This window comes from Macaca mulatta, chromosome 19 (genome assembly GCF_049350105.2).
Source record: "Macaca mulatta isolate MMU2019108-1 chromosome 19, T2T-MMU8v2.0, whole genome shotgun sequence".
Taxonomy (NCBI): domain Eukaryota; kingdom Metazoa; phylum Chordata; class Mammalia; order Primates; family Cercopithecidae; genus Macaca; species Macaca mulatta.
In genome coordinates, this window is record NC_133424.1 from 15,430,048 (window position 1) to 15,449,261 (window position 19,214).

Genomic DNA, 19,214 nt, shown 5'->3' on the forward strand with positions numbered 1-19,214 from the left:
TTTTGTCCCTTCCAAAATTCATATATCCCAAATTCCCAAAGTTAAGACTTCTCCACAGGCCTCCTATGTGATTAACAAAAAGCATGACATTAAACCATTTACTATTAGGATGACTTGTTATGCAGCAGTAGCTTACTGATACAATAATCAATGTAAATGGAACTAAAGAGATTCAGAATAATCTGCTGTTTCTTGGTTCTGGACCTTTGTTCTGTTATTTGAAGGAAACGTTCATGATTACCTGGTTATTCATATTTATTTCAGATAACTGTATTAAAATGAGACTGCCTATTAGATTGTCTTCAGGTAGCTAGGAGAGGTTGAAAGTAAATATGTTCGGAAAACACTGACTTTTTTTCACATGCTAATCCACCAGGTTACTTTTGAGTAACCCTGAGTCCAGAAAAGCCTCCAAAAATGTCTAGTTGATGGATTACTCTTTTTATAGAAATGTGTCCACAGTAATTTTTGCCTTTCCTCCAAAACAACCCTTGGTGTTCTTCCATACATCATAGTCTATGATGCTTGTAGCTGCTTACACATTCCTTCCAGAGCACATATAATGTTTCCTCCAAGATACAAGCCCTGGGTCTGGGTGGTGGAGGTGTGGAGATCCACTTGTCCTGCGGCCACCTAAGACCGTGCTTCTGTCTGTAAGTTTCCCTGGGAAATTACCCTAACCAACAAACTGGCTTGTCTGTGTTGTCCTTTGGCCTCTCAGATCCTTCTGCACTTGGGAACTGCTTTGAATATATAGTCCTTTCATGGAACAACACATATGTCTTTGAAGGAAAGAGCTATGGCCTTCAATCACAAGTGTCTATTCCCAGAGGCAACACTGGGTAGAAGTTCGAGCTCTTGTGTGAGTCATCCTTTGATCATGAGAGTTGAAGAGTGTTTAGAGTATAAAAGAGAGAAAACAACCAAAGATAAAGTAAATACATGTATTGTTCACTTATCAACACTTTGATGCTTATGACATTTTTAAGGAAGAGATGTTAGTTAGGACAATGGAAGGAGTCATATTTGTAGGTAGCACTGGAAACCATTAGGCAGAAGTAGCAGAGTGATGCAAGGACATTGTACAGAACATGGCACTCAATCCTTCACTGAGATGAACAAATCTAGTGACATGTGGACACCAGGCTCCTCTACTTCAATGATTAGATGTGCATCATCAAAACCAAATATTCAATAGTTATTTAATGTATGATTGAAAATTGTATTCCGTCATATTTAAGATCATCTCTGACTCTAAGAAGAATAGTGTAAATTCTATAAAGTAGTTGAGGAATGAAGTTTAAACTCCAGGAAATAAATGGAAGGGGCAAGTCCTCCTTCCACAATCTTATTAACAAATCACCATTTCTGGCTCTGGGGCTTAGAGCTCTGAAGTCACAGGACCTTCTTGAAAAATAACCTTTCTATTGCTTCCCTCTGAAGAATCTTTTCATAGCCCCCTTTATGTCTTTATTCTTCAGACTGTAGATAAAGGGGTTCAGCATGGGGGTGATCACAGTGTACATCACTGAGGCTGTTGCACTTGTGTGTGAGTTGTGGGTTGCAGCAGAACTAAGGTACACCCCTAAGCATGTACCATAAAATAAGGAGACAACTGAGAGGTGAGATGCACAGGTGGAAAATGCCTTGTATTTCCCCCGAGCTGATGAGATTGCACATATGGAGGAAACGATCTTAGAGTAAGAGTAAAGGATCCCAGTGAGGGGACCACCGCCCAGCAGTGCTACTGCAAAATACATCACCATGTCATTAACAAAGGTGTCAGAACAGGCAAGGTGGATGACCTGATTAATTTCACAGAAAAAATGGGGGATTTCCATGTGTGTACAAAAGGGCAGTGACAACACCATTAAGCTTTGTAACAGGGAATTAAGGACACCCATGATCCAGGACACCAGAACCAGTAGTCCACAGAGCCTTGGGTTCATGATGACCATGTAGTGCAGAGGGTGACAGATGGCCACATACCGGTCATAGGCCATCACAGTCAGGAGGAAGTTATCCAGCCCTACAAAGAGTAAGAAAAAGTACATCTGGATGATGCAGCCTGCATAGGTGATGACTCTGCTCTGTGTCTGGATGTTCACCAGCATCTTCGGGACAGTGGTAGACACAAAACACATGTCTACTAAGGACAGGTTGGAGAGGAAGAAGTACATGGGGGCGTGGAGGTGGGAGTCTGAGATTGTGGCCAGGATGATGAGCAGGTTCCCGAGGATGGTGACCAGGTACATGGAGAGGAACAGCCCAGAGAGGAAGGGCTGCAATTCTGGTTCCTCTGAAATTCCCAGGAGAAGAAATTCTAAAATTATTGTATTGTTCCACAATTTCATTTTGTTGATGTGACTACCAGAGAGAGAGAGAGAGAGAGAGAGAGAGAGAGAACATGAAACAGACATGCATTCCAAAACTATCAGAAATGTTATCATTTATATTCCACAGTCAAGAAGTTAATATCTTTTTATTAAAAAATTATTTTTAAGTTAGCAGATAAAATTATATGTATTTATCACATATAACATGATGTGTTTTTAAAAATTTTATTTCGTTTCAGGATTACATGTGCAGGTTTGTTACACAGGTAAATTGCGTGTCATGGGGATTTAGTGTACAGGTTATTTCAATACCTAGTAATAAGCATAGTACTTGATAGATTTTTGATCCTTGCCCTCCTCCCATCTTCCACCCTCAAGTAGGTTCCAGTATCTATTGTCTCTTTTTTTTTTTTGAGATGCAGTCTTGTGCTGTTACCCAAGCTGGAGTGCAGTGGTGTGATCTTGGCTCACTGCAATCTCTGCCTCCTGGTTCAAGCGATTCTTGTGCCTCAGCCTCCTGAGTAACTGGGATTACAGGTGGGTACCACCACGCCAATCTAATTTTTGCATTTTTAGTAGAGACGGGGTTTTGCCATGTTGGCCAGGCTGGTCTTGAACTCCTGACCTCAAGTGATCTGCCCGCCTCAGCCTCCCAAAGTGCTAGGATTACAGGCGCGAGCCATTGCGCCTGGCCTATTCTCTTCTTTGTGTTCCTGTGTACTCAATGTTTAACTCTCATTTAGAAGTGAGAAATATGATTTCTTGTTCCTGCTTTAGTTTGCTTAGAATAATGGCTTTTAGCTGCATCCATGTTGCTACAAAGGACATTATCTTGTTCTTTATTATGGCTTCATAGTATTCCATGGTATATATGTACCATATTTTCTTTATCCAGTCTACTGTTTTTTTTTGTTTTTTTTTTTTGAGATGGAGTCTCACTCTGTCGCCCAGGCTGGAGTGCAGTGTCCGGATCTCAGCTCACTGCAAGCTCCGCCTCCCGGGTTTATGCTATTCTCCTGCCTCAGCCTCCCAAGTAGCTGGGACTACAGGCGCCCGCCACCAGGCCTGGCTAATTTTTTGTATTTTTTTTAGTAGAGACAGGGTTTCACCATGTTAGCCAGGATGGTCTTGATCTCCTGACCTCGTGATCCACCCACCTTGGCCTCCCAAAGTGCTGGGATTACAGGCTTGAGCCACTGAGCCCGGCCTCCAGTCTACTGTTGATGGGCATCTGGGTTGATTCTATGTCTCTGTAATTGTGAACAGTGCTGTGATGAATGTAAGTGTGGGTGTGTCTTTATGGCAGAATAATTTATATTTCTTTGGGTATATACCCAGTAATGGGATTGGTAGGTCAAATGGTTGTTGTGTTTTAAGTTCTTTGAGAAATTGCCAAGAGTCTCATATCAGAATCTATAACGAACTTAAACGATTAACAAGCAGAAAACAAACAACCCCATTAAAAAGTGGGCAAAGGACACGAGCAGACACTTCAGGAAAACACATACATGCGGCCAAGAAGCATATTAAAAAATGCTCAACATCCCTAATCATGATAGAAATGCGAATTAAAACCACAGTGAGATACCATCTTACACCAGTCAGAATGGCTCTAATTGAAAAGTCAAAAAAATAACACACACTGCTGACGTTGTGGAGAAAAGGTGGGAATGTGATTAGTTCAACCCCTGTGGAAACCCGTTTGGTGATTTCTCAAAGAACTTAAAACATGATGTGTTGAACTATAAATACATTGTGGAACAGCGAAATCTAGCTAATTAACATCTACATGACCTCAAATTGTCATCTTAATTATGGGCTTAATTGTCCTTAATTGACCTTAATTGTCATCTTAATTATGGGCTTATGCCCGTAATTGTTATTACAGGCATAAGCCACCTTGACTGGCCAAGTTCTGGTCTTTTAATTACGAGTTGCCTTTTGGAATATATTGGTCCCAGGTTCTTTTCTTCTGAAAATTCCTCTCACCCTAGAGGTGTGTGCAGACACACACACACACACACACACACACACACACACACACTGCATACACATGTGCATCACATCGTGGCCTCCTCGGGCTGTGTTACTCCTATGCTCTTCTCACCCCTAGTCTCACTATTAGAAAGGAATGGAGACCAGGCACTGTGGCTCAAGCCTGTAATCCCAGCACTTTGGGAGGCTGAGGCAGGCAGATCACCTGAGGTCAGGAGTTTGAGACCAGCCTGACCAACATGGTGAAACCCTGTCTCTACTAAAAATACAAAAATTAGCCGGGCGTGGTGGTGCGCACCTGTAATCCCAGCTACTTGGGAGGCTGAGGCAGGAGAATTGCTTGAACCTGGGAGGCGGAGGTTGTAGTGAGTCGAGATCGCGCCACTGGACTCCAGCCTGGGTGACAGAGCGAGACTCCATCTCAAAAAAAAAAAAGGATACCAGGCACATTTCAATATCAAATTATTTTTCCCCAAGAGCATATACAAATGATACACAGAAATTCCAGTTTGGAAATCTCCCATGCACATGTAGCCATAAGGCTATATTTTGGTATGGCCATTTTCTGCCTTATTTTTAAAGAAATATTTTGTAAAAATCTGCCCAATAAACATAGAGAAAGGAGAATTAATTGGCCACATTTTCTTTGTCCAGTCTATCATTAATGACTTGGAACCAACCCAATAATTTATATTTAATAATTTATATAATTGCTCATTGGCTGAATCCAATGAGCACACTCTAGTCCTTGTGCTGATCTTCCTCTAACATGCAAAGGCGTTCCCAGGCCACACGATAAAATCGAGCATGCACCATAATAATTCTGTCCTTTTTCACTGAATAAAATTCGGGATATGATTTCTCCCAGAAGACACTGTCACGCACACATTTATTATATTGTACTGTGTCTTCACTGTTGTAATGCAAGATCCAAATGAACAGAAACTACACGTGCTCTGTGTACTTTCACATTTTCACTAAAGTATGTAAATATATGTGCATTATATGGAAAAAAATTAAAGCAAGGAGAGGTTATGAAATACAAAGAATGCCAGAGGAATAAAGTCAGGTTAAATGTAGTGATTCCAGGGCCAGGTGCAGTGGCTCACACCTGTAATCCCAACACTTTGGGAGGCCGAGGCTGGTGGATCACGAGGTCAGGAGATTGAGACCAGCCTGGTCAACATGGTGAAACCCCATCTCTACTAAAAATACAAAATTTAGCTGAGCATGGTGGCACGCACCTGTAATCCTAGCTACTCGGGAGGCTGAGGCAGGAGAATTGCTTGAACCCAGGAGGTGGAGGTTGCAGTGAGCCAGAATTGCGCCACTGATCATGCCACTGCATTCCAGCCTGGGCAACAGAACAAGACTCAAGACTCCATTTCAAAAAAAAAACACCAAGTGAAAATGGTGGTGATATATTACATATTAATTTTGCTTCAACTAAGCAACAGTTTAAGGCAATGAATCTCTGGCCTGGGGACGGAGCAAGACTCCATCTGTCTCTCTATGTGTATACACACACACACACATACACATACACATATATGTATAGTGTGATTTCAAACAATTGCACTAAACATAATGGAAAGGAATGTCAAAAATTCATTTAAACAAGATACAAAATATCAATTACTTAGTAACATCAAAATAGATTAATTATTGAATTGGCAAAGACCTAGATATAAAATTATACAATACATAATATATCTAGAATGTTCTGGTGCATAGTAGATCCTCTCCATTTATTAAATGTTTCAGGGAACAAATCTCAGTCCATGTAGACATTGAATACGTGACAAAGTTTTATTTCAATTAGGTTGAAAATGTTTGGATTGTTGGGTAAAACCTGGCATAAATAGCTGTATACCTGGAAGAAAATGATATTTGTCTCCTCGTTCATATCATGTAAAGAATTAGAGGGTTTAAAGATGTCAGTGTAAAAGCAAACAATCTATTTTTGGCGACTATCTAGAAAACTACATATAAGGCCAGGCGTGGTGGCTCATGCCTGTAATCCCAGCACTTTGGGAGGCCGAGGTGGGTGAATCATGAGGTCAGGAGATGGAGACCATCCTGGCCAGCATGGTGAAACCCCATCTCTACTAAAAACACAAAAATTAGTTGGGCATGGTGGCGCATGCCTGTAATCCCAGCTACTCGGGAGGCTGAGGCACGAGAATCGCTTGAACCTGGGAGGCAGATGTTTCAGAGAGCCGAGATCGTGCCGCTTCATTCCAGCCTGGTGACAGAGCAAGACCCTGTCTCAAAAAAAAAAAAAGATGGAAAACTACACATAAAAGGCATGTGTGGGCAAACCCTCTTAACTAAGGCAGGAAACAGAAGTAAGAGAGACATGTTTATCTAGATAAGATTTAAAACCTTTAATGGTTGAAAATATTCTAAAAGTAAACAGAGAAACAATATTCTGTAAAAATTAATGGAAATGCTGATAATTGTAGAAAAATGGACATATAATAATCAACAAGTGAGGGCTGGACATGGTGGCTCACGCCTGCAATCCCAGCACTTTGGGAGGACGATGTGGGCAGATTCACTTGAGGTCAGGAGTTCAAAACCAGCCTGGCCAACATGGTGAGACTCCATCTCTACTAAAAATAAAAATAAAAAAATTGCCGAGAGCGGTGGTATGTGCCTGTAATCCCAGCTACGTGGAGGCTGAGGCAGGAGAACTGCTTGAACCTGGGAGGCAGAGGTTGCAGTGAGCCAAGATCATGCCACTGCACTCCAGCCTGGGCAACAGAACAAGACTCAAGACTCCGTTTCAAAAAAAAAACCAAAAAAACAAAAAAGTGAAAATGGTGATGATATATTATATATGAATTTTGCTTAAACCAAACAATAGTTTAAGGCAATAAGAAATCTCTGTCACACCTATCAGCCTGGGAAAAAACTTAAGGAGCCACCACATTGAGTAGGGTTGGAACTTATAAACAGGGAGAAAAGGGAAACTCTCCAATTTTGCTGGCATAAATGTGAAGTGATACACCTGGATACAGCTATAAATACTAAAAATACTCAGATATTCATTCACTTGGTTTCTCAATCTCAGCGCTACTTAAATTCTCAGCCAGATTATTTATTGTGGTAGGGTCTGTCCCTGTTGTCTACTGACCTTTCACAGGGTGAAAGCCAGATATGTCATTGCTCAGTGTCCCCAGGGGGACAAAATCATGCTGCCCACTCAAGTGAGAATGACAATTTTAACATAAAAATTCCAAAATGTGGGAGGCCGAAGTGAGCGGATCATGATGTCAGGAGGAGTTTGAGACCAACCTGGCCAACGTGGTGAAATCCCGTCTCTACTAAAAATACCAAAATTAGCCCGGCATGCTGGCATGGGCCTGTAATCCCAGCTACTTCGGGAGGCTGAGGCAGGAGAATCACTTGAACCCAAGAGGCGGAGGTTGCAGTGAGCCGATATCGCGCCATTGCACTCCAGCCTGGGCGACAAGAGCAAGACTCCGTCTTAAATAAAAAAAAAATTCTGCCGGGCGCGGTGGCTCACGCCTGTAATCCCAGCACTTTGGGAGGCCGAGACGGGCGGATCACGAGGTCAGGAGATCGAGACCATCCTGGTTAACACGGTGAAACCCCGTCTCTACTAAAAAATACAAAAAACTAGCCGGCCGAGGTGGCGGACGCCTGTAGTCCCAGCTACTCGGGAGGTGGAGGCAGGAGAATGGCGTGAACCCGGGAGGCGGAGCTTGCAGTGAGCTGAGATCCGGCCACTGCACTCCAGCCTGGGTGACAGCGCGAGACTCCGTCTCAAAAAAAAAAAAAAAAAAAAAATTCCAAAATGTTTTTATAGCATTTATAGGATACGAAAGGAAAGGAGAAGACAAGCTAAAAACAACTGCACTAAAATATAGCATATTTGTGATATGCATAGGATTCTGTCTATGCATTTGTATAAGTGCTGTATGAGTGCAAAAGTGTGCACAATATAGAAAGAGAAGTTTTAAAAGAAACGAACTTATACAACAAGGAATGGCAGTTAACATGCAATTAGGTTAAGCACAGAGGTTTCAAAACAACTGTATAAAGCAATATAGAATGAAAATCTGAAAAAAATTTAATATAATCATATAAAATATTAATAATTTAATAACATCAAAATGGGTTACAAATGTAAGATTAAACTGCCAGTCATGGAAACTAAAGAATATGACAGGAAGCCTTTTAAAATTATCTGGGCATGGTGGTTGGCACCTGTAATCCCAGCTACTCAGGAGGCTGAGGCAGGAGAGTCACTTGAACCCGGGAGGTGAAGGTTGCAGTGAGCTGAGATCGCGCCACTGCACTCCAGCCTGGGTGACAGAGTGAGACTCCATCTCAAAAGAAAAAAAAAAAATGAAAAGGAAGCAGTATCTAAGGTTATAATTTGATCTTATATAAAGATGTAAGGGGCCGGACGCTCATGCCTGTAATTCCAGCACTTTGGGAGGCCGAGGCGAGTGGATCATGAGGTCAGGAGATCGAGACCATCCTGGCTAACACGGTGAAACCCCGTCTCTACTAAAAATACAAAAAAATTAGCTGGGTGTGGTGGCGGGCGCCTGTAGTCCCAGCTACTCGGGAGGCTGAGGCAGGAGAATGGCGTGAACCCGGGAGGCGGAGGCCGAGATTGCACCACTGCACTCCAGCCTAGGTGACAGAGCAGGACTCCATCTCAAAAAAACAAAACAAAACAAAACAAAACAAAAAAAGATGTAAGGATTCAAACATGTTTATGACAGATAAATGTGACCTTTAAATATATAAGGATTCAAATCTGTTTATAAGAAATAAAGGTGATGCAACTTCTAGATATAGATTGAATACAAAAAGCTAAAAGGCACAATAAGGAATGACAGAGATGTGAAAAGAAGTTGGAAGTTTATGTATAGGAGGTGATTTATTTAGCCGAAAGATGCAGAATAACTTTCTACATTTATAAGGCAATTAGGGGGATGCAATGTGACCAATGGATGGATTTGGGTATACAAGCTTTTTAAACTTGCACCCAGTCCTCTCAAATACATTGAAACTTATATAAAAGGACATAAAAGAGCTTTAAAAAGTACATATAAGAACATTCTTTATGTAGCAACTTACGTAACAGAACTGAATGACAAATGCCAAAATTGGCAAAAACTCCAATGCTTATATGTTAAAGAAAGCAGTAAAAAACATGAATGAAATCACTTTGAATGCATCATACAAAAGCCAAGAATTTTCATAGACAATTTCCAATAGAGTGATAAATGTCTAACGAACACAGGTATAGTCAGTCTTACTAGTAAGGAAAAATTGCAACGTAAAGGCCATTAATATACCAGTTTTCAACTATTAAATAAATTTTTAATTCATTTGAATACCTAGCATAAGAAAAGAGGCTGAAAACTGTATGTTTCATAAACTGCTGTTGCCAGGTAGTAGTTGGAAAATATTTATTGGTCTGGATCTTTCTCATCAATATGGTAACAAACTTAAATATATCCTTCTTAAAAATGAAAAATTGGCGGGGCCAGGTGGCTCATGCCTGTAATCCCAGCACTTTGGGAGGCCGAGGTGAGTGGATCACGAGGTCAAGAGATTGAGACCAGCCTGGCCAACATGGCGAAACCCTGTCTCTACTAAAAATACAAAATTTAGCTGGGCGTGGTGGCATGCACCTGTAATCCCAGCTACTTGGAAGGTTGAGGCAGGAGAATTGCTTGAACCTGGGAGACAGAGGTTGCAGTGAGCCGAGATTTCGCCACTGCACTCCAGCCTGGGCGACACAGCGAGACTCTGTGTTAAAAAAAGAAAAAAGAAAAAATGCCCTCACTTCCGTTCATATCCCCCATAACTAATACCCTACTTTTCTTTCCCACTTAATTGCAGTGATTCTTGGGCAGATGTTCTGCTTTCACTGGAACTACTTTAGACCCCACATTTTCTCTTCTAATTGGGCTTTTATTATCCTTACTTGATTGTCATCTATCACTCTCCATTGCTGAGTTCAACATGCACTTCCCTTCTTAGCATCGTAAATAAAGATACAAATCAATTCGTTCACCAAGCAAATACCCACAGCAGCCTCTTTACTCTGGTGTCGCCAGGAATGGCTCTTTCAAGATCTCGGGTCTATGCTCACAGCTTGCAATCTCCCTGATCCTTTCCTACAGTGCCTGTTGGACTCACCTTGTTGGGTTTTCTGAAATGAAGGTCTCAATCTAGAAGTGCAAATTCCTCCCTGGATGGTTGATGGTGGAGACTGAGGCTATGTCCCAAGACAAGACAGTAGGAGAAAGGAAAGAATCAGTACCCCTGAGCCAGCAGATATAGACTCTGAAAGAAACAAGGATGTCCTATCCAGCCCAAGGTTGCATATGCTGAGGGACACCTGCGGAGGAGAAATTTACAACTTCGTATGCCTGCTCATTGGAGACATTTCTTCTTGTTATTCAACCCCTGATCACATCAAGTCCCTGTGGGACATTGCTCTTCATGGAATGAATTTTTTTTCTTGCATACTCAGTTCCCAAGACACCAGATTAAACATCAGGTGAATCGAGTCTTTATTATTCCTTCTCCATGGATTTGTCTGCCTTCCAAAGGTCTAACCTCCTCTCCCTTCATTCCAACCCTGATGGAAAGTTTCCTCCGAAGTTTAAACTGAGGAATCTTTCTTGACTAAGCCCCTTGAGTCTCCAAAGCATTGACTTGTGATAGGAACACAGGTTAAGAGCTGTCACTTAATCCTTCATTTATAAAACATTTGATAATTGTCAGAGATATATTTACATCTTTTCATGCAAGTTACACTTAGATTATCACCTTATAAGGGTGATCTCATTAATTTTTTAAAAAAGTATTTATTTCAAGTCTTTGCTATTGCGAATTTTTTTTTGTTTTTAATTTTTTTTATTATACTTTAAGTTCTAGGATACATGTGCACAACGTGCAGGTTTGTTACATATGTATACATGTGTCATGCTGGTGTGCTGCGTCCATTAACTCGTCATTTACATTAGGTATATCTCCTAATGCTATCCCTCCCCCCTCCCCCCACCCCCCAACAGGCCCTGGTGTGTGATGTTCCCCTTCCTGTGTCCAAGTGATCTCATTGTTCAATTCCCACCTATGAGTGAGAACATGCGGTGTTTGGTTTTCTGTTCTTGCGATAGTTTGCCGAGAATGATGGTTTCTAACTGCATCCATGTCCCTTCAAAGGACACGAACTCATCCTTTTTTATGGCTGCATAGTATTCCATGGTGTATATGTGCCACATTTTCTTAATCCAGTCTGTCACTGATGGGCATTTGGGTTGATTCCAAGTCTTTGCTATTGTGAATAGAGCCACAGTAAACATACGTGTGCGTGTGTCTTTATAGCAGCATGATTTATAATCCTTTGGGTATATCCCCAGTAATGGGATGGCTGGGTCAAATGGTATTTCTAGTTCTAGATCCTTGAGGAATTGCCACACTGTCTTCCACAATGGTTGAACTAGTTTACAGTCCCACCAACAGTGTAAAGTGTTCCTATTTCTCCACATCCTCTCCAGCACCTGTTGTTTCCTGACTTTTTAATGATGGCCATTCTAAATGGTGTGAGATGGTATCTCATTGTGGTTTTGATTTGCATTTCTCTGATGGTGAGTGATGATGAATATTTTTTCATGTGTTTGTTGGCTGTATGAATGTCTTCTTTAGAGAAGTGTCTGTTCATATCCTTTGCCTACTTTTTGATGGGGTTGTTTTTTTTCTTGTAAATTTGTTTGAGTTCTTTGTAGGTTCTGGATATTAACCCTTTGTCAGATGAGTAGATTGCAAAAATTTTCTCCCAATTATGACACAATATTTAAAGAGGAAGATATTTGTTAGTACAACAGAAGGAGTGATATTTACAGGCAGTACTGGAAAATTTTAAGTAAAATGAGGAAGCTAATGCGATAAAATTATATGGACCATGACACCAAATCTCTCAGATGAACGAACTTCGTTACACATGGACACCAAGCTTCTATGCTTCAAATGTTCCACAGTAATTCTATATGTGACTGAAAGTTTTATTCTGTCATATTTAAGGTCGTCTCTGAGGCTAAGGCCAGATGAAGTCAATTCATGTTTGCTAACTTGTCTTTGTGTTTAGATTACACTTGGAACATCTATTCTATAAGCACTTTTTGTCTTCCTTGTTTTTAACCAGAGAATATAGTGGGTACTGTAGATACCAAGCAGAATAGAAGACAGGATCCTAAGGAAGAGAATAAAATTCCAGGAGTAGCTATAAAACACACTAGTATATTAAAGTTTACATTGTGAGGAGGACCAGTTAAGACAGTGACAGAGAAAGAAATGCCAAATGGAAAAGTGAAAACCTGTGGTCTCAGCTAGGCATCCACAGTAAAATTATATTAATGGCCTTAGAGTGGCCATTCTTGGTTATCTGGTCTAACACAACTCATTACTCCATGAGTCCGATAGGAATCTCCACCTTGTTTCTGACCCTAGACTGGAAAGAGCTTTGCAAAAGTAGGAAAATGACAAAGGACAAAAAAACTGTTGGCTGTTTGAGAGCTGAAAACTTTTAAAGAAAAGGCATACATTTTACAAAGCAGTTAAGATCATACGAATGGAAATCCTAAAAAATTAATGGAAGGAGCCACTTCTATTTTCACAATCTGACTAATAAATCACAGTTTCTGGGTCTGGGGCTTAGAACTCTGGAATCACAGACCCTTCTTTAAAAATGGCTGTTTTTAAATTTTTTTTTTTTTTTTTTTTTAAATTTTGAGACAGAGTTTTACTCTGTCTCCCAGGCTGGAGTGCAGTGGCATGATCTCAGCTCACTGCAACCTCACCTCCTGGGTTCCAGCGATTCTCCTGCCTCAGCCTCCTGAGTAGCTGGGACTACAGGCACATGCCACCACGCCCGGCTAATTTTTGTATTTTTGGTAGAGATGGGGTTTCACCATGTTGGTCAGGCTGGTCTCGAACTCCTGACCTCACAATCTGCCCGCCTCCACCTCCCAAAGTGCTGGGATTACGGGGTGAGCCACCGCACCTGGCTGAAAAATGGCTCTTTTATTGTTTCCCTCTGAAGAATTGTGTCAGAGCCCCCTTTATGTCTTTATTCCTCAGACTGTAAATGAAGGGGTTGAGCATGGGGGTGACCACAGTGTACATCACCGAGGTGACAGTAGTTGAGTGTGAGTTTTGGGTCATAGTAGAGCTAAGGTACACTCCTAGCCCCGTACCATAAAATATGGAGACAACCAAGAGGTGAGATGCACAGGTAGAAAATGCCTTGTACTTCCCCTGAGATGACGAGATTGCACATATGGAGGAAACTATCCTACAGTAAGAATAAAGGATCCCAATAAGAGGACCACCGTCCAGCAGCACAGCTGCAAAATACATCACCATGTTGTTCACAAAGGTGTCAGAACAGGCAAGGTGGATCATCTCATTAAGTTCACAGAAAAAGTGAGGGATTTCCAAGTCTGCGCAGAAGGACAACTGCAACGTCATTAAGCTTTGTAACATGGAGTTTAGGACACTCGTGATCCAGGACACCAGAATCAGTAGTCCACAGAGCTGAGGGTTCATGATGACCATGTAGTGTAGGGGGGGACAGATGGCCACAAACCGGTCATAGGCCATCACGGTCAGGAGTAAGCTATCCAACACTATAAAGAGTACAAAAAAGCACATCTGGGTGATGCAGCCTGCATAGGTGATGACTTTGCTGTGTGTCTGGATATTCACCAACATCTTTGGGACCGTGGTGGAGGCAAAACAGATGTCTACGAAGGACAGGTTGGAGAGGAAGAAGTACATGGGGGTGTGGAGGTGGGAGTCTGAGATTGTGGCCAGGATGATGAGCAGGTTCCCAAGCACGGTGACCAGGTACATGGACAGGAACAGCCCAAAGAGGAGCGGCTGCAATTCTTGTTTTTCTGAAAATCCTAGAAGAAGAAATTCTGAAATTCGTGTCTCATTCTCTGCTTTCACCTGGTTGATGTTTCTACAAAAACAAAAAACAAAACAAAACAAAACAAAAAAACAACAAAAAAAACCCCACACACACAAGAAAGAAGAGAACATGAGAAAAACATGCATTGCCAACCCACCAGAAATGCTGTCATACATATTCTACAGTGAAGAAGATACGTTTTATTTTATTTTTTATTTTTAGTTTTTTGAGATACAGTTTTAATCTTGATGCCCAGGCTGGGGTGCAGTGGTGCAATCTCAGCTCACTGCAACCTCCGCCTCCCGGATTCAAGCGATTCTCCTACCTCAGCCTCCCAAGTAGCTGGGATTACAGGCACACGCCACCATGCCTGGCTCATTTTTGAATTTTTAGTCAAGACTGGATTTCACCACGTTGGCCAGGATGGTCTCAAACTCCTGAGCTTAGGTGATCTGCCTGTCTTGGCATCCCAAGTGCTGGGATTGCAAGCATGGGAAGAAGTAGTAGCTAAGGTTATGGTTTCCTCTCATATAATTATATAAGGATTCTAATATTTGTGAGAGAGAAAGGTGGTTTTTAGTCACATGATAAAGAATGATTACCAAATGATGGTCAAAGGTCAAAGGTGATGCAACTTCTAAGAAGAGATCTAATACAAAAATCCAAAAAGCACAATAAAAAATAAGAGAGAGAAAACAAGTTGGAAATGCACGCATAAAAGGCAATTTATTTGTCCAAATGATGCAGAAGAACTTTCTACATTTATGTAGCAATGAGGGGAGCACACTATGATCAATGGATTTGGCTACACAATACTTCTAAGCTTTCACACATTTCCCTCAAATACATTGAAAGTTACGTAACAGTAATAAAAGACAAATGCCAAAATCGATGAAAAACTCCAAGTCTTTTATTTTGATAAATGCAATAAAAACAGGATTAAAAAGATTACAAACCCATTTTGCAAGCAGAAAGTTCACGTACAATTTGCAATAGCTGTAAATGTCTAACAAATACGCAGATACGTTTAGCTTCACTATTAAAAAAACGTGGCAAAGTAAAGGTTGCTAGTATATCACCTTTTCACCTATTAAATAAGTTTTTTATTTCATTTGAATTCTTAAGCATGAGAGAAGATATTGCAAAATGTGTACCTCATGACTGCTGTTGTTAGATGGTATTTGAAAGGAATTCATTGGTCTGGATCTTTCTCACCAATATGGAAAGAGAGTCAAATATGCCCCTTAAAAATAAACAAACAAACGAAAAAATCCCTCTCTTCAGTGTATATGTCTCCACAGGTAATTGACAGAGCAGAAGCACCGTCATCTTGGACAAACGCCACTGTAAGTTCCAGCTCCTTTTCTAACCTCATGCATCTTCGGAAAATCACTTCTCTTCTAACAACAAGCAACCAGAAAAAGCAGACAGTAAAACACAGATAAGACAACTCGGGCACAGAGGGAGGGGGAAAATCTCTTGGGTAACCACCAAACCTGGCACTCGCACAGTGGGCCTCAGTATAACAGTGGGATCTAATAAGCACATTCTTTTCCCTTTAGGTGCACTAAGATAGGGAAGCTAAAAGCAGACTTGGGGGGTATGCCTGCAGCTGCAAGAAGATATGTGGGAACAGGCACAAAAACTCTGTCTCCAGGTAAGCAAGACAAAGAGGCACAGAAACATTCTGAGCCGGTGATAAGCTCTCCCACCTTAAGCCCTTAAAAACTCTTAGTGTATAAGAAAGAGTAAGAGTGCCTCGGCTGGTGCAGTGGCTCATATCTGTAATCCCAGCACTTTGGGAGGCCAAGGCAAGCAGATCACGAGGTCAGGAGTTTGAGACCAGCCTGGTCAACATAGTGAAACCCCATCTCTACTAAAAATACAAAAAATTAGCTGGGTGTGGTGGCAGGTGTCTGTAGTCCCAGCTACTTGGGAGGCTGAGGCAGGAGAATCACTTGAACCTGGGCGGCAGAGGTTGCAGTGAGCTGAGATTGCACCACTGCACTCCAGCCTGGGCAACAGTGTGAGACTCCGTCTCAAAAAAAAAAAAAAAAAGAGTACCACTGACCTAACTCAGCCAGAAGCCCCTCTCATGTTTGTTCTCCAAAATAAACCTGTCTTTGACCATTGAGCTGCTTTTCATGTTTCTTTCCTCTTTCTTTAACTATTACAGTAGTACCCTATTTTTCATCTTCACTTAATTGTAAAGATCCTTGGGCACAGATGCTGCTTTTACTGGAGCCACTTTAATCCTCTCATTTCCTCTCCTAATTGGGCTTCTATTACTCTTACTTCATTGTCAACAATCATCTTCCAATGCTGAATTCAATGTTCACATTTCTTTTTAGTATCCTAAATAAATACCTGAATCAATTAATTAGTCAGGCAAACTAGCAAACAACCACAACAATCTCTCCACTCTAGCACTGGTTGGATTGGCTCTCAGGTGACCTTAGGTTCACGTTCACAGTTCCATTCTCCCTGACCCTTTCCCGCAGTACCTACTGGACACTTGGACTTACCTTGACTGGTTTTCTGAAAGAAAAGTCGCCATGTGGAAGTGTGAATTCCTCCCTGGGTGGTTGATGGTGGAGACGGAAGCTCTGTGCTGAGACAAGACAGTAGGAGAAAGGAAAGGTACCTGAGCCAGCAGATTTAGACTCCAAAAAACACAAGCATGTTCCATCCAGCCCAAGGTTGCATATGCTGAGTGACAACAGCCAAGGAACTACTTACAGATTTGTATATCTGCTCATTAGGCACATTTCCTCTTGTTATTCCAACCTGAGCAGGTCATTTTCCTTTGGGATTTTACCCTGCACTGAATTGATTTTTTTCTTTCATTCTCTATTCCCAAGACGCCATATTAAGCCTGCGATGAATCCAATCTGTAATATTCCTTCTTCATGGACTTGCTTGCCTTCCAGAGCTCTAACCTCCTAACGCTTTACTCTATTCTCCATTCCCAAGGGAAGGTTTTCTCCTAAGTCTAAACTAAGGAACTTGTCTTAACTATGTTCCTTGGGTCTCCAAGGTATTCACTTGTGATGGGAACACAGCCCTTGATATCTCCAGAATTATCGCTATTTTCCTCTTCAACAAGGGGGTGAACTCTGTTCTGATATAAAACCATGAGTCCTACACTTCTTGAATTCATGATGCTTTTGCCAAAACAATGAGAAATTTTGTGCTTCTTAAAAAAGTTAAGAGCTGTCATTTAATTCTTCATGTATAAAACATCTGGCTACTCTTAAGAGATATATCTGGCTCTTTTTATGCAAGTTGCCCTGAGAATCACACCCTCTAAAGATTATTTTATTTAATTTTTCAAAATTTATTTGTTTATTTAAATTGACATAAAATTGTATGTATTTATCACATAAAACATCACATTTTGAGATATATACATTACAGAATGGTTAGATCTAGCTAATGGATATATGTTTTACCTCACATAGCTATCGTTTTTGTAGTGAAAACACTTAACATCCACTCTCTTAGCATTTTTCAAAAACACCATGTATCATCATATTAAATATAAAACCTTCATGCTATACTATAGCTCTGGTGAACATATTTTTCCTGGCTGCGATTTTGTATGCTTTGACAAACATCTCCCCACTCCTCTTCCCACAACAGCCCTAGCCTCTGGTGGCCACCGTTCTACTCAATAATTCTATGAGATCAACTTTTCAATATTCCATATGATTAAGATCATGTGATATTTGTGTTCCTGTGCCTAGAATATTTCACTTAACATAATGCTCTCTAGGTTCATTCATTTTGTTGCAAATCACAGTATTTCCTTCTCACACAGGGCTGTAGAGTATTCCATTATGTACATATGCCACATTTTAATATCCATTCATCCACTGAAGGACACTTAGATTGACTTCATTTCTTGGCTATTGTGACAGTGTAATAAACAGAAAAGTGCAGACATCTGTTTGATACTCTATCGTCATTTCCATTGGGTAAATACCCAGTAGTGGGATTCCTGAGTTATATTCTATTTTTAACTTTTTGAGGAACGTCCATACTGTTTTCCACAATGGCTGTACTCATTTACATTCCAGGAACAATGTATAAAATTTCGCCTTTCTCCATATCCTTGTCAGCATTTGTTATTTATCCTGTCTTGATAATAGCCCTACTAGCTGGGATGAGGTGGTATCTCATTGTGGATTCGATTTGCATTTCCCTGATGATTCGTGATTTTGAGCACTTTTCATGGACCCTTGTACACTTGCATGTCTTCTTTTGAAAAATGCGTCCTCAGGTCGTTGTCTATTTATTAATCAGATGATTTTTTCCCACTATTGAGTTTTGAAATACATTCTGGATAACCACTTTTCAGATGTATAGTCTGGAAATGTCGTCTCTCATTCTATAGCTTTTCTCTTGGATCTGTCAATTATCTCTTTTGCTGTGCAGAAGATTTTTTAGTTCGATGTTATCCCATTCATCTATTTTTGCTTTTGTTATCTATGCTTTTGAAGTTTTATTTTGAAAAATCTTTACCTTGACTAATTTTATGAAGCATATCCCATATATCCCATACATTTTCTTCTAATAGAGTCATAGTTTTCAGTCTTCCATTTAAATATTTATTTCATTTTAAGTTAATTTTTGTATATAGCAAGAAACAGGAGCCTAGTTTCCTTTTTCTGAATGTGGATATCCAGTTTTCCCAGTAGCATTCATTAAGGAGACTGTCCCTTCACTAATGTGTGTTCTTGGCACTTTTGTCTAAAATCACTTGGTTGTAAATATGTGTGTTTATTTATGAGTTTTCATCGCTATTCCTTTGGCCCATATGTATGTTTTTTATGCCAATACGAAGCTGGTTTACGTACTATAGCTTCATAATATAGTTTGAAGTCAGATAGTGTGATGTCTCCAGCTTT

General features: G+C 40.7%; 2 protein-coding genes across 2 annotated transcripts; both read right to left on the reverse strand.

Moving 5' to 3' along the window:
- Positions 1-941: 941 nt before the first annotated feature.
- LOC114674105 (olfactory receptor 7A10) lies at positions 942-10,946 on the reverse strand. Its single transcript, XM_028839570.2, has 2 exons — positions 10,524-10,946; positions 942-2,367 (listed from the first exon to the last, which is right to left on the reverse strand). Exon 2 carries the CDS (start codon positions 2,352-2,354, stop codon positions 1,425-1,427), a length of 930 nt encoding a protein of 309 aa, XP_028695403.2. The 5' UTR covers positions 2,355-2,367; positions 10,524-10,946; the 3' UTR covers positions 942-1,424.
- Positions 10,947-13,412: 2,466 nt separating this feature from the next.
- Positions 13,413-16,861, reverse strand: LOC114674166 (putative olfactory receptor 7A2). The gene is made up of 2 exons (XM_028840042.2): positions 16,830-16,861; positions 13,413-14,355 (listed from the first exon to the last, which is right to left on the reverse strand). Exons 1-2 carry the CDS (start codon positions 16,859-16,861, stop codon positions 13,413-13,415), a joined length of 975 nt encoding a protein of 324 aa, XP_028695875.2.
- Between the last annotated feature and the right edge of the window lie 2,353 nt (positions 16,862-19,214).

Coding starts and splice junctions, on each gene's coding strand:
- LOC114674105 (XM_028839570.2), bottom strand. CDS start 2,354: ATGAAATTGTGGAACAATACAATAATTTTAGAATTTCTTCTCCTGGGA.
- LOC114674166 (XM_028840042.2), bottom strand. CDS start 16,861: ATGGCGACTTTTCTTTCAGAAAACCAGTCAAG. Junction 14,356..16,829: donor CTTTCAGAAAACCAGTCAAG/GTAAGTCCAAGT, acceptor TTGTTTTTGTAG/AAACATCAACCAGGTGAAAG.